The sequence below is a fragment of the Mizuhopecten yessoensis genome, unplaced genomic scaffold (assembly GCF_002113885.1).
Source record: "Mizuhopecten yessoensis strain PY_sf001 unplaced genomic scaffold, ASM211388v2 scaffold8057, whole genome shotgun sequence".
Taxonomy (NCBI): Eukaryota; Metazoa; Mollusca; class Bivalvia; order Pectinida; family Pectinidae; genus Mizuhopecten; species Mizuhopecten yessoensis.
This window is the reverse complement of record NW_018407357.1, coordinates 1,024,406-1,041,541: the sequence shown is the minus strand read 5'-3', so window position 1 is coordinate 1,041,541 and position 17,136 is coordinate 1,024,406. Positions and strand designations below refer to the sequence as shown.

The following is a 17,136-nucleotide window of genomic DNA, read 5'->3' as shown; positions in this document are numbered from 1 at the left end:
ACATACAGTTACAGGTATGGTTAATATAGAATACATACAAACACAGGTATGGTTATAGTAGAATACATACAGTTACAGGTATGGTTAATATAGAATACATACGGACACAGGTATGTTTATAGTAGAATACATACAGATACAGGTATGGTTAATGTAGAATACATACGGACACAGGTATGGTTAAAGTAGAATATGTCCCCTTGTCGAAGACCCGATTCGCTCCTAGGCAGACTGATGTTGTTTTGGTTTGATTCTGTGAATAAGTCATAGCCAGATGGACAACTGCAGGAATAACCTGGGCTTTCTTCATTACAGGTGTTACTGCAGCCTCCTTTGTTAACTGAACACTCAAGTATGTCTGTAAAATACAAAACCTCACGCATTACATTGGCACTAATAACACATGGTATATACGTCTTATACAGATTTTCAAAAGAAGGTGTATGGTTATCATCTATGATTGCATGATGTTTTATAGTTGCTTAAAACAAGAGGCCCAAAGGGCCTGAATCCCTCACCTGGATATCTAAGCAATCATGGCAAAATATTCTCCAAATGAGATCCAAGGGAATATGCCAGACCACAAGGCCAATCCTTGTAGCATATCTGTATTAGATTTTTCATGCCCAGCAATTTTATGTATGGTTATGGGGTGGGGATCTCAACTGTTTCAAATGTATAACCCAGAAACTAAGTTCCTAGGGGTAGGGAAAGACCCCAGGGCCTATATTTACATCATGATTGTGTTTATCTCTTGATGCCCAGCAATGCTATATATGGCTATGGGGTGGGGATCTCAACTGTTTCAAAGATATAACCCAGAAACTAAGTCCCTAGGGGTGGAGAAAGACTCCAGGGCCTATTTTTACATCATGATTGTGTTTATCTCTTGATGCCCATCAATACTATATATGGTTATGGGGTGGGTATCTCATCTGTTTCAAATATATAACCTTGAAACTGAGTCCCTAGTGGTTGGGAAAAAACCCAGGGCCAATTTTTCCATCATGATTGTGTTTGTCTGTTGATTTTCCAGCAATACTATATATGGTTATGAGGTGGGGATCTCAACTGTTTCAAATATATAACCTTGAAACTAAGTCCCTAGTGGTTGGGAAAAAACCCAGGGCCAATTTTTACATCATGATTGTGTTTGTCTGTTGATTTCCCAGCAATACTATATATGGTTATGGGGTGGGGATCTCAACTGTTTCAAATATATAACCTTGAAACTAAGTCCCTAGTGGTTGGGAAAAAACCCAGGGCCTATTTTTACGTCATGATTATGTTTATCTCTTGATGCCCAGCAATACTATATATGGTTATGGGGTGGGGATCTCAACTGTTTCAAAGATACAACGATCCATAACATATATACAATATTGACCCCATCGACCCTAACACTTGACCCCAGGGCCATAAATTTCATAAATTCAAAAGAGAGCTAGTTGATGATTATAATTAAATGTGCCATTACTCTCTGCGTCTTGAAGGAGTAGAGAAGAAGATTTTTAAAGATTACCCCATTTTTTACCTATTTGGCCCAGCTTCTCAGTCCCCTGGGGGTGCAGCCCCATAAATTTCATAAATTCAGATCCCCATGTCCTAGTGATGTTCCATGTCAAGTTTGGTCAAAATTGGCACAGTAGTTTTGAAGAAGAAAATTAAATGTATAAATACATACTTACATAACAAGTAAACAATATTGACCCCGCCCTACCTCTTGACTCCTTGACTCCAGGGCCATGAATTTCATAAATTCAAAAGAGGGCTAGTTGATGATTATAATTAAATGTGCCATTAATATTACTTGTAGGAGTAGAGAAGAAGATTTTTAAAGATGACTCCATTTTTTTTACCTATTTGGCCCCGCCCCTCAGACCCCTGGGGTCTTTTAGCCCCATAAATTCAGATCCCCATGTCCTAGTGATGTTCAATGTCAAGTTTGGTCAAAATTGGCCCAGTAGTTTTGAAGAAGATTAAAATGTAAAAAGTTGACGGATGACAGACGACGGATGACAGACGACGGACGACAGACGACTGACGATGGATGCTGCGGTATGCCATATGCTCACTTGGCCCTTCCGGCCAGGTGAGCTAAAAAGTACATATAATGCTTGCCATGAAGTGTGGTAGTGCTTCTTTCTTCTAATTTCCATTTTCAAAAAAGTATTAATTATGGACCAGAAATGTGTTTATAAGACACGAATACTATACTCCCACAGTTAAGAATTAAAACAAGATCACAGAGGTCAGCATCAAAGGTCAATGTTACAAAAAGTCAAGCTACATGCTGTACTCATAGTGGAGCATATGCATTTGTATCTGGTTATGCCATCTATTCCAATTGATGGTATAACCAGGTAGAGTATTTGTCAAGCTGTAGCATTTGATTTAAAAGACAAATAACCACTTTTTATAAGCAAAATTGATTGTTTATTGATTATTTTTGACAACAAAGACAACTGGAAATCACTCAACCAATCAGAACTGAGCATTTCAAGTATGAGTTCTGACAAGATTTTCACTGTTTATCAAAACTGATTGTTGTTTAATTATTATTTTTGACAACAAGAGTTCTGATAAGATTTTCACTGATTATCATCCACATGTATCTGTTTTTTTACTTGCCTGGTACCACAATGAAATTTTAATTTGACATATTTATCTTCTGCATACCATGTAAATATAAAATAACCGACACTAACCGTGAAATAACCAATATAATTCTGTGCTGATGATTATTCACATGCATCAATTCCTTGCTTGCCTGTTACAACAATACACTGGTTTGATTTGGTAGATAAATCTGTGGCCTATATATGATAGGTGTCGGTAAAGACATGATGGGTGTCGGTAAAGACATGATGGATGTAGGTAAAGAAATGATGGTGTAGGTAGAGACATGATGTATGTAGGTAAAGACATGATTGGTGTAGGAAAAGACATGAGGGGTGTAGGTAAAGACACGATGGATGTAGGTAAAGGCATGATGGATGTCGGTAGAGACAGGATGGGTGTCGGTAAAGCCATGATGGATATAGGTAAAGACATAATGGTGTAGGTAGAGACATGATGGATGTCGGTAGAGACATGATGGATGTCGGTAGAGACATGATGGATGTCGGAAAAGACATGATGGATGTAGGGAAAGACATGAAGGGTGTAGGTAAAGACACGATGGATGTAGGTAAAGGCATGATGGATGTCGGTAGAGACATGATGGATGTAGGAAAAAACATGATGGGTGTCAGTAAAGACATGATGGATATAGGTAAAGACATGATGAATGTAGGTAAAGACATGTTGGATGTAGGTAAAGACATAATGGTGTAGGTAGAGACATGATGGATGTAGGTAAAGACATGATGGATGTCGGTAGAGACAGGATGGGTGTCGGTAAAGACATGATAGGTGTAGGTAAAGACATGATGGATGTAGGTAAAGACATGATGGTGTAGGTAGAGACATGATGGATGTAGGTAAAGACATGATGGATGTAGGTAAAGACATGATGGATGTAGGAAAAGACATGAAGGGTGTAGGTAAAGACATGATGGATGTCGGTAAAGACATGATGGATGTCGGTAAAGACATGATGGGTGTCGGTAAAGACATGATGGATATAGGTAAAGACATGATGGATGTAGGTAAAGACATGATGGGTGTAGGTAAAAACATGATGGATGTCGGTAAAGACATGATGGGTGTAGGTAAAGACATGATGGGTGTCGGTAAAGACATTATAGGTGTAGGTAAAGACATGATGGATATAGGTAAAGACATGATGGGTGTAGGTAAAGACATGATGGATGTAGGGAAAAACATGATGGGTGTCAGTAAAGACATGATGGATGTAGGTTAAGACATCATGGGTGTAGGTAAAGACATGATGCGTGTCGGTAAAGACATGATGGATGTAGGTAAAGACATGATCGGTGTAGGTAAAGACATGATGGATGTAAGTAAAGACATAATGGGTGTAGGTAAAGACATGATGGGTGAAGGTAAAGACATGATGGGTGTAGTTAAAGACATGATGGATGTAAGTAAAGACATGATGGGTGTAGGTAAAGACATGATGGGTGTCGGTAAAGACATTATAGGTGTAGGTAAAGACATGATGGATATAGGTAAAGACATGCTGGATGTAGGTAAAGACATGATGGGTGTAGGTAAAGACACGATGGATGTAGGTAAAGACATGATGGGTGTAGGTAAAAACATGATGGATGTCGGTCAAGACATGATGGGTGTAGGTAAAGACATGATGGGTGTCGGTAAAGACATTATAGGTGTAGGTAAAGACATGATGGATATAGGTAAAGACATGCTGGATGTAGGTAAAGACATGATGGGTGTAGGTAAAAACATGATGGATGTCGGTAAAGACATGATGGGGGTAGGTAAAGACATGATGGGTGTCGGTAAAGACATTATAGGTGTAGGTAAAGACATGATGGATATAGGTAAAGACATGAAGGGTGTAGGTAAAGACATGATAGGTTCAGGTAAAGACATGATGGATGTAGGTAAAGACATGATGGATGTAGGTAAAGACATGATGGATATAGGTAAAGACATGATGGGTGTAGGTAAAGACATGATAGGTTCAGGTAAAGACATGATGGATGTAGGTAAAGACATGATGGATGTAGGTAAAAACATGATGGGTGTCAGTAAAGACATGATGGATGTAGGTAAAGACATCATGGGTGTAGGTAAAGACATGATGCGTGTCGGTAAAGACATGATGGATGTAGGTAAAGACATGATGGGTGCAGGTAATAAGGATACAGGTGTATATATGGCTGTAACAGATCAAACTTCTGGTGCTGTAAAAGAGCAGTTTTGATTACCTTGACATATGAGTGTGATCAATCAGTTCTCACCTTTCACCAAGGCATCTGGGGTTTGGTTCCCCGATCAGACTTGAAAAGGAATAGGGTCAGCTGCCCAACCACATGGTTTTTCTATGGACACTCTGGTTTCCTCCCACCCGTGCGCTAACATTCGGGCCAACAACAGTGCTTATTATAAGTTGAAATTACTAATTTAATAAGTGTTGTAAAATGATTAAATTTGGCATTTTTGACATTACCTTGACATAAGGAGGTTGATGAATTCCTGAAGTAGCCATCCTTACAGTAACACATAAAGCCCCCAATGGTGTTGTCACAGTCCTCAAATGCACTACATTTGCTCGGAACGTCTTTACACTCATCAATATCTACAAAAGGTAGCATGTTACACACTTGAAATGAAAGTCTAAATGATGAGTTTTAAACTGAAAGAAAACATCATATAGCAATGTCGAATAGGTGTTCCCCACTTGCGAGTTCTTATAACTTAATGCAAGGAATTTGGCAAACCTTTTCCGAGACTTCAGATTTCTTGTAATAACACGAGAGTGAATATTCCCCACCTAAATACATAATAAAGGATGACTTCCTCCTATAATTCAGACAGCTATTTTTAGATTTTAAGGAAAGGTTTCGAAATTGTATTTTTCTCGTTTGACCATTATCACAAAATCCAATACAACATATGCATTTTTTTTCTCGCATTCTTTTCAACTTTTCTTATCTATTTAGCTATGACTTCTCTTTCAACCCCTAGGGTTTGAAAGGTCAGTAACACTCAACCAGGAGCTGAAATCAGAGCATACATTAGTTGATAAACTATTTTGTTGACAAATTGTTTCTGAAGGAAACAAAATTCACAAGACTGTTTTAAATCAATAAAATAGTGGATTTGTTGGATTTAAAGAAAAACTATATTTTTGTTGCATACAACACAGATGCAATATTTACAATGTCTCCATGGTTATGTTTACACATAGACAGACAGAGGAACTTTAGATTCAATCGAAAACAGAACCCAAGGCATCAGAAAGTAATATATTTGGACTTTCAAGAATCTTAACATTCAGTTTGACATTTGTTTGTCATATCCTCTTGGTAAACAAATATTCTATCAAACCTACACTCCTTGCTTACACTAGATATCCTTATCCTTCACTCCTTGCTTATACTAGATATCCTTATCCTACACTCAATGCTAATACTGGATATCCTTATCCTACACTCAATGCTTACACTAGATATCCTTAACCTACACTCCTTGCTTACAATAGATATCCTTATCTTCCCCTCCTTGCTTACACTAGATATCCTTATACTTCACTCCTTGCTTACACTGGATATCCTTATCTTACACTCCTTGCTTACACTAGAGATCCTTATCCTACATTCATTGCTTACACTAGATATACTTAACCTACACTCCTTGCTTACACTAGATACCCTTAACCTACACTCCTTGCTTACACTAGATACCCTTAACCTACACTCCTTGCTTACACTAGATACCCTTAACCTACACTCCTTGCTTACACTAGATATCCTTATCTTCCACTCCTTGCTTACACTAGATATCCTTATCCTAAACTCAATGCTAACACTGGATATCCTTAACCTACGCTCCTTGCTTACACTAGATATCCTTATCCTTCACTCCTTGCTTACACTAGATATCCTTATCTTACACTCCTTGCTTACACTAGATATCCTAAACCTACACTCAATGCTTACACTAGATATCCTTATCTTCCACTCCTTGCTTACACTAGATATCCTTATCATACACTCCTTGCTTACACTAGATATGCTTATCCTACACTCCATGCTTACACTAGATATCCTTATCCTACACTCCTTACTTACACTAGATATCCTTATCCTACACTCCTTGCTTACACTAGATATCCTTATCCTACACTCAATGCTTACACTAGATATCCTTATCTTCCACTCCTTGCTTACACTAGATATCCTTATCCTACACTCAATGCTAACACTGGATATCCTTATCCTACACTCAATGCTTTAACTAGATATCCTTAACCTACACTCCTTCCTTACATTAGATATCCTTATCCTACACTCCTTCCTTACACTAGATATCCTTATCCTACATTCCTTGATTACACTAGATATCCTTAACCTGCACTCCTTGCTTACACTAGATATCCTTATCCTACACTCAATGCTAACACTGGATATCATTATCCTACACTCAATGCTTACACTAGATATCCTTGACCTACACTCCTTGCTTACACTAGATATCCTTATCCTACACTTAATGCTTACACTGTATATCCTCATCCTACACTTAATGCTTCCACTAGATATCCTCATCCTACACTTAATGCCTACACTAGATATCCTCATCCTACACGTAATGCTAACACTGGATATCCTCATCCTTCACTTAATGCTAACACTGGATATCCTCATCCTTCACTTAATGCTAACACTGGATATCCTCGTCCTACACTTAATGCTAACACTGGATATCCTCATCCCACACTTAATGCTAACACTAGATATCCTCATCCTACGCTTAATGCTAGCAATGGATATCCTCATCTACACTCCTTGCTTACACTAGATATCCTTATCCTACTCTCAATGCTAACACTGGATATCCTCATCCTTCACTTAATGCTAACACTGGATATCCTTATCCTATACTTAATGCTAACACTGGATATCCTCATCCTTCACTTAATGCTTACACTAGATATCCTCATCCTACACGTAATGCTAACACTGGATATCCTCATCCTACCCTTAATGCTTACACTAGATATCCTCATCCTACACTTAATGCTAACACTGGATATCCTCATCCTACACTTAATGCTAGCAATGGATATCCTCATCCTACACTCAATGCTAACACTGGATATCCTCATCCTACACTTAATGCTTACACTAGATATCCTCATCCTACACTTAATGCTAACACTGGATATCCTTATCCTACACTTAATGCTTACACTGGATATCCTCATCCTACACTTAATGCTAATACTGGATATCCTCATCCTACACTTAATGCTAACACTGGATATCCTTATCCTATACTTAATGCTAACACTGGATATCCTCATCCTACACTTAATGCTAACACTAGATATCCTCATCCTACACTTCATGCTAACACTGGATATCCTCATCCTACATTTAATGCTAACACTGGATATCCTTATCCTACACTCAATGCTAACACTGGATATCCTCATCCTACACTTAATGCTAACACTGGATATCCTTATCCTACACTCAATGCTTACACATGGGAGTAACATAACACACAATATTTGCCAATTTTGGCCGGGGTTGTTTGTTTACTAATAACATATGATCTTTATACCTTCATCTTTTTATTTCTTTTTTCAAAATCAGCTGCTTTTTTTAAACATTTTATGTATAAACAGATTAACTACAATCCAACACAAAACATCATCCATTCTAGCCACAGCTATCATACAAGTATATAAAATGCTAATAAAGAAAAGTACAAACCGACACAGTCTTCTATGTTGGAAAATGTTCCATTTGCTCGACAGGTGACAGAAATTACTGGTGAATTGGTCACGTTCCACTTATAGCCATTAGAACAATTAAGCATTCCTGTAGTATCGAAAGGAACACCATCCTCTCTTGTCCAAAAGGCATTCATCACAGGTACCAACGGGCAGGTCAGCGCTGACAAAATGTCAAATTTGGAAGATTAAACACCAAAAAAAGAATAAACAAACATCATGAATAATTAACTGATCAAAATAATTAACAAAAGGCCCAGAGGGCCTGTATCACACATGGATAATAAAGCAACTATGGAAACAATATTACATATGATACTGCAACTATTTCCAAATATTGGCTTTGTTTCTCAGCAACACCTGTCCCTCATTAGGTTCCTTCTTTCTGCTTTATTTCCCCAATTGGGCCCCACCCTTCTGCAACCTAAAAGAATCCGTCCCTTTAAACAAAATTGAGCTCTGGATCGAATTTGGTTAAAATAACTGTAATCATACTGAAGGAGAAGGATTTTAAAGATTAACCTCAATTGACCCTATTTCCGCAGCCACATCCTCCGTTTATACAAAATTGAGTCCCTTCACCTAAGGATGCTCTACACAAAAGTTGGTTAAAATTCCTCCAATCAAATTGAAGGAGACAGATTTTAGAGATTTAGCTAAATTTCCCCTCTGCCCAAAGGGGGGCCATATCCTGTTTACCAAAATTGAGTCCCTTCTGTTCAAGGATGCTCTACACAAAATTTGTTAAAAATCCCTCAAATCATACTAAAGGAGAAGGACTTTAATTACTTATTACTGCGTTACCCCTATTGAGCCTTGCCCCTGCCTCCACTTTCCGTTTAAATAAAATTAAGTCTCCTGCCCAAGGATGCTCCAGGCCAAATTTGGATATAATCCCTCAGATGGTACAGAAGAAAAAGGAGTTTAAAGATTTAAACCTCAAATTCCCCTAGTGGGCTCTGCCCCTCTGTAATCAGAGGGGGCCATAGGATATAATCCCTCAGATGGTACAGAAGAAAAAGGAGTTTAAAGATTTAAACATCAAATTCCCCTAGTGGGCTCTACCCCTCTGTAATCAGAGGGGCCATACCCTCCGTTTATACAAAAGTGAGTCCCCTTTGCCCAAAGATGCTCCAGGCCAAATTTGGATATAATCCTTCCCTCCAATGGTACAGAAGAAAAAGGATTTCCCTAGTGGGCCCCGCCCCTCTGCCACCAGAGGGGCCATACCTTTGTTTATATAAAATTGAGTCCCCATTGCCAAAGTATGCTTCAGGCAAAATTTGGATAAAATCCCTCCAATGGTACAGAAGGATTTTAAAGATTTAAACCTCAAATTCCCCTATTGGGCCCTGCCCTTCTACACCCAGAGGGGCTACACCCTCCGTTTATACAAAATTGAGTTCCCTTTGCCCAAGGATGCCCCAGGCAAAATTTAATCAAAATCCATAATGATGTTCAGGACTGGTAGCGTTTTAAAGGAAAAGTTAAAGGACGGACAACGGACGGACAATGGACGCCGTGTTTCGCCATGGTCCTACGGACCTGGTGAGCTAAAAACTGATAAACAATAAGTCAATACAGGAAAAATACTTTAAAACACTTTTAAATATGAAATACAATCAATTTTTTTTTCTTGTAGCCATGATTGATAGTACTATCACTCCTATGTTATACCAATCATATAGTTCCAGAAGAGTGTTGTTTAAAACAATGCGGCTAAATTTCAAACTTTGACCCTGGTACCCTGGGAGATCAGGCCCTCCATTTAAACAGTTTTGAATACCTACCACTTACAGGTGTTTCTGGTAAAATTGTGAAAATAAATTCAGTGGTTCATCAGTAAATGTCATTTGAAAAAAAAAATGTTGATGGACAGAGAACTAACACTGAAGTACAGCATAAATATCACCTTGGACATGGTGAGGAAAGTATTTTCTTTACATATATACAAAACTCTTAATTAAAATATTGTTGGTGATGGTTTGCAGTTGTAACCAAGACATCACAAGATAAGTTAATATACAAACCTTTACATGTTGGCACACTATGAGACCAGGTCCCATTGGTTTGGCAGTAAGCAAAACTGGGACCGACTGTCTCGTATCCTTCTTCACAATAGTACTCTATGACATCACCATATTGGTTCTGTGTGGCAGTCAAATTCCTGATGTTTCCATTGACAACGGTTGGCAATACGCCACAGCTGGTACCTGTAAACCATTAAATTACAATACAAAATCCTTCAAATTTTTTAAACTTGAAACTTGAGTGACACTCATAATTGTCTAAGCCATTCAGAGGTAATGGTGGCCATTTTAAATCTCAAAATTAAAAAATTGGTCATTAGACTTAAGTATTACTTAAGTCCTTGTTTGATTTCTTGAGTAATAGCGATACAAGAATTGTCTAAAGATGGATGACAGACAGACAACAGCTGGGCAAAATGACAGGCGACAGACCATGAACAATGAGCAATTTGAATAGCCCAATACTATCTGATGATGGTGGGCTAACAAATCCTATGGCAGAATGAAAGAACAAGAAAATTGAAGAAAAGCATTAAAATGGCTAAATCAGAGAGAAGGACTCGGTAAACTGTTAGACCAGGTAAGCAATGGATCAGACTGAACATCATTATTAACTACACCAAATGTTGTAATACTTACTTGTACATGAAGGTGCGTTATCCCATGTACCGTCTGCCTTACATTTGATGGTGGCAGAACTGCTCAATACAAAGCCGTCCTCGCACACATATGTAACATTTCCACCGTATACAACTGTTCCAGATGCCTCTTGAATCCAGCCATTCGATATCTTTGGTGGAATTGGACAGTATGTAACTGAAAAATAATCACAAAAATATTGGTCATGATGATGATTGTGTTTTATTTCAAAACAAAATGATGAAAATAAAACATATGGACCTCAGTCTAACACTAACTTGATTAGATTAGATTGAAATAAATTTTGATAGTTAATTCAACATACCATTAAATTTGTATTCATACAATGCTATGCTTTGATAGTTATGATGACTGTTACATTTGGCTCCAATATCGACAACAACTACATAATTACTGGCTTTATTTGAGAATTAACAGCCTTGATAAATGACAATAGGGCAATAAACTCTATATAGCTATACATAACTCCTTAATGACAGTAGGGCCACTATACAACTATATATATCTCCTTAATAACAGACCATAGGGCCACTCTACATAGCTATATATATATATTAACAGCCTTAACAACTGACAATAGGGCCACTATACAACTATATATATCTCCTTAATAACAGACCATAGGGCAACTCTATATAGCTATATATAACTCCTTAATAACAGACCATAGGGCAACTCTATATAGCTATATATAACTCCTTAGTAACTGACAATAGGGCCACTCTATATAGCTATATATATATTAACAGCCTTAATAACTGACAATAGGGCCACTCTATATAGCTATATATAACTCCTTAATAACTGACAATAGGGCCACTCTATATAGCTATATATAACAGCATTAATAAATGACAATAGGGCCACTCTATATAGCTATATATATAAACAGCCTTAATAACTGACAATAGGGCCACTCTTTATAGCTATATATATTAACAGCCTTAATAGCTGACAAGAGGGCCACTCTATATAGCTATATATATTAACAGCCTTAATAACTGACAATAGGGCCACTCTATATAGCTATATATAACAGCCTTAATTAATGACAATAGGGCCACTCTCTATAGCTATATATATTAACAGCCTTAATAACTGACAATAGGCCCACTCTATATAGCTATATATAACAGCCTTAATAAATGACAATAGGGTCACTCTATATAGCTATATATATTAACAGCCTTAATAACTGACAATAGGTCCACTCTATATAGCTATATATATTAACAGCCTTAATAACTGGCAATAGGGCCACTCTATATAGCTATATATTTTAACAGCCTTAATAACTGACAATAGGGCCACTCTATATAGCTATATATAAGAAACAGCCATAAAAAAATGTTAGTTTACAACGTCTGGAAATATCTCAGTGGGGTGTGTCCCTTCGGGCAAAGTCCTTAAGAGGGATGCAAGTGTGTGAACCTGCAGTTAAGCAGTGTTTTTCAATTTCATAACATTAGTAAGTGGCAACTATTATTCTTATATGTAAACCATAAGATTACAACGATAGCACTTTTAACTGTAAATTAAATGAATATCTACTTTTTTATAAAGTGTCCCTAGAAACCTTCTGATGCTTTATCGTACCAAACCAGAAAATGTCTAAAGGACATGAATGAGGAGGCACGTGCACAGTAATATAGTGGTAGGACGCAGGACTCGTGACCGATGGGTTGCGGGTTCGAGTCACGGCACCACACTTAACTCCACTTGTTTCAGTCTACTCATCTGTAAATGAGTACATGGTTGGGCAGTGCTAAAATTGTTGAATGCTAGCTGTGAGCACCAAAATGGCAACACCGGCTGTATGCTCCCCAGGGAGTTGAGAAAGATATCGGCTAGTTGAAAATTAAGGCCCTATATATAAAACCGCGGATAATAATTTGTGAAAGCTTTGAGACGACCTACGAACTAGGTTGCGATAAAGCAGTATATAAGAACCTCAAATTATTATTATTATTATTAATGTCCAACCTCCAATACATATTATTGTCATTGTTCGACTTATTTCTATATAAATATTAACAGAAAAATCTTGACTTTGAAACAACTAGAACTGTAAGCGAAAGGCTAACTAATACCCCCGCTCCTATATAAACCAGAACTGTAAGCGAAAGGCTTACTAATGCAAAGCAATATAGTCTCCCACCAGTAATGAGTTAATCACTATTTTATTAAAAACAAAAAAATATAATAACAAAAAAAGTATTTTGCACAAAGGGCATAACCCCATCAAAAATGGTCGAAATCCCAAATTATATTGCAGGTGCACAACTTCATAAGATACCGATCATTCATGCAAAGTTTCAATGAAATCCACCTGTTAGTTAAGGAGTAGTTGCGCGGACAAGTATTTCGCACAAAGTGGCATAACTCCATCAAAAAGGGTCGTATGATGACATACAAATTACCTCAAAGGTGTTCTGCTATGTGACAATTGCATAAAATTTTATCAAAATCCCTTCAGAAATTTGAAGTTGCTAAAATGATGTCACTGAAATGGTTGACAAATCCCTATTGATAGTTGTGATGATTTTGGCCTGGACCCTGAAATCCTGAAAAACAAACTTCTGTGAGATTTTTCTGATTCATAACCTCTGTATAGAGTTTTAAAAAAGTCTTTGCAGAAATTCAATCCCTAGAGCAAGACAAGTGACGATCACAAGGTCATGTTAACAGATGGAAAGCATTATCAAATACACTGTTAACCTGGAAACTTTCGTGCTAAAATTTATGTTCACTCAGTGTAAATTTCCCCCTTTACAATATTTGGTATAGTTTGTACTTACATTCGCTGTCTTGATAAATACGCTCTTATTGTGGCGATCGAAAAAGGGGGAAATTAAACTGAAGCGAAGGTTTCTAAGTATACAGTTATATCCTACACGGAGGGCAGATAAAAGTCTGGTGTCAAAACTCTATGCATAAATATAAACATAAATTGGAAACCAATGTAAGATCTTCCATACATCTTTCATGACATATATCAAACAGTGCCTAAAAGACTATTAACAGTTCTTAATACTCACTCCTACAGTCTGGATTGCGAGATACATTCCACTTTCCGCCTTCCTCACAAACCATCGGTACAACATCCATTGAGTTGTATTCTTCTTGCATGAAAGAATATCCATTCATACAAGTGACACTGATGCTGCTTTCGAATGATGTGTAAGGCATTTCAGAATATGCAATATTCGTCTCCTGTGATGTCGTCCAAGGCTCACAGTCTGTAAAACCATATAGAAACACCCATTAACATTTACCTTTTGTATCGATTAAATGGTATCCATACTGGATTTATGATCGACCCGAACCTGCGAACTTTGTTAAGTTCAAGCACAGGGGTTCGTTACATACAAATGTTATACATGTACTGATATGGGTCACAGCACACATAACATAAATTTATGTGTGCTGTGACCCACATCAGTATAGCATTTGTGTATTTCAGACATTTGTAACGAACCCCTGTCGTTCAAGGAGAACTTACACATGAAAACTGAGGAAAAGTCCTCTTGTACTTTTAAGAGTTAGACATAACTAGAACTGTTTAATTATAGACATAAGTATAGACATAAGTATAGATAATGATAGACATAAGGATAGACATAAGGATAGACATAAATATAGACATGAGGATAGACATGAGGATAGAGATAAGGATAGACATAAGGATAAACATAATGATAAACATAAGGATAGACATAAGTATCGACATAAGTATAGACATAAGGATAGACATAAGGATAGAGATAAGGATAGACATAAGTATAGACATGAGGATAGACATAAGTATAGACATAAGGATAGACATAAGGATAGAAATAAGGATAGACATAAGTATAGACATAAGAATAGACATAAGTATAGACATAAGGATAGACATAAGGATAGACCTAAGGATAGACCTAAGGATAGACCTAAGGATAGACATAAGGATAGACATGAGGATAGACATAAGTATAGACAAAAGGAAAGACATAAGGATAGAGATAAGGATAGACATAAGGATAGACATAAGGATAGAGATAAGGATAGACATAAGGATAGGCATAAGGATAGACATAAGGATAGAGATAAGGATAGAGATAAGTATAGACATAAGGATAGAGATAAGTATAGACATTAGGATAGAGATAAGTATAGACATAAGGATAGAGATAAGGATAGACATAAGGATAGACATGATGATAGACATGAGGATAGACATGAGGATAGACATAAGCATAGACATAAGTATAGAGATAATTATAGACATAAGGATAGACAAAAGGATAGACATAAGTATAGACATAAGGATAGACATGAGGATAGACCTAAGGATAGACATGAGGATAGACATGAGGATAGACCTAAGGATAGACATAAGGATAGACATAAGGATAGACATATGGATAGACATGAGGATAGACATAAGTATAGACATGAGGATAGACATAAGTATAGACATAAGTATAGAGATAAGGATAGACATAAGTATAGACATAAGGATAGACATAAGGATAGACATAAGGATAGACATAAGGATAGAGTTGAGTATAGACATAAGGATAGACATAAGGATAGACATAAGTATAGGCATAAGGATAGACATGAGGATAGACATAAGTATAGACATGAGGATAGACATAAGCATAGACATAAGTATAGAGATAAGGATAGACATAAGTATAGACATAAGGATAGACATAAGGATAGACATAAGTATAGGCATAAGGATAGACATGAGGATAGACATAAGTATAAAGATAAGGATAGACATAAGTATAGACATAAGGATAGACATAAGTATAGACATAAGTATAGAGATAAGGATAGACATAAGTATAGACATAAGGATAGAGTTAAGTATAGACATAAGGATAGACATAAGGATATACATAAGTATAGACATAAGGATAGACATAAGGATAGACATAAGGATATCCATAAGTATAGACATAAGGATAGACGTAAGTATAGACATAAGTATAAACATAAGTATAGACATAAGTATAGACATATGTATAGAGATAAGTATAGACATGAGGATAGACATGAGGATAGACATGAGGATAGACATGAGGATAGACATGAGGATAGACATGAGGATAGACCTAAGTATAGACATAAGTATAGACATATGTATAGAGATAAGTATAGACATGAGGATAGACATAAGTATCGACATAAGGATAGACATAAGGATAGACATAAGAATAGACATAAGAATAGACATAAGTATAGACATAAGGATGGAGATAAGGATAGACATAAGTATAGACATAAGGATAGAGATAATTATAGACATGAGGATAGACATAAGTATAGACATAAGTATAGACATGAGGATAGACATGAGGATAGACATGAGGATAGACCTAAGTATAGACATAAGTATAGACATAAGTATAGACATAAGTATAGACATGAGGATAGACCTAAGTATAGACATAAGGATAGACATAAGGATAGACATAAGTATAGACATAAGGATAGAGATAAGTATAGACATAAGGATAGAGATAAGGATAGAGATAAGGATAGACATAAGTATAGACATAAGTATAGACATACGGATAGAGATAAGGATAGACATAAGGATAGACATAAGGATAGAGATAAGGATAGAAATAAGGATAGACAAAAGTATAGACATAAGGATAGACAAGGGATGAACATTGTTGTGCATCTCAACAGCACCATGTAATGATAATGAGCTAAAATAAAACACCAACATTTATAGGTACAATGTATACAAAATTACAAATGATTAATATAAACCCAACAAATCAAATAACAACAGACAGAAAACGTATTGAAAAATAAAAGATCCCTACCAATAGAATATTTGAGTTCAAAACCAGCTCCACTTCTCACGTTATCAGATGTAAACTCGATCTTGAAGTAGCCAACATCTGACAGGAGGCGCATTGGACTAGAGATTTCACCTGTGAAGCTTGTTGAAGAAGAGCTAGTAGCATTGTAAACCTGAAAGTACACAAATGAGGCCCAGAAGAGCCTGTATCACTCATCTGTTTGTTTTGTTACATGGAGTTG

General features: G+C 36.7%; 1 protein-coding gene across 1 annotated transcript in view; it reads right to left on the bottom strand.

The window, feature by feature from the left end:
* LOC110454766 (CUB and sushi domain-containing protein 1-like) overlaps nt 1–17,136 on the bottom strand; it is a 74,020-nt gene that overhangs the window by 18,833 nt on the left and 38,051 nt on the right. Inside the window, exons 13-19 of the mRNA XM_021504460.1 lie at nt 16,917–17,067; nt 14,124–14,324; nt 11,065–11,241; nt 10,426–10,608; nt 8,376–8,558; nt 5,102–5,230; nt 167–358 (exon numbers count right to left, since the gene is read on the bottom strand). Coding sequence (XP_021360135.1) covers nt 167–358; nt 5,102–5,230; nt 8,376–8,558; nt 10,426–10,608; nt 11,065–11,241; nt 14,124–14,324; nt 16,917–17,067 — 1,216 coding nt within the window. The remainder of the gene's footprint in view (nt 1–166; nt 359–5,101; nt 5,231–8,375; nt 8,559–10,425; nt 10,609–11,064; nt 11,242–14,123; nt 14,325–16,916; nt 17,068–17,136) is intronic.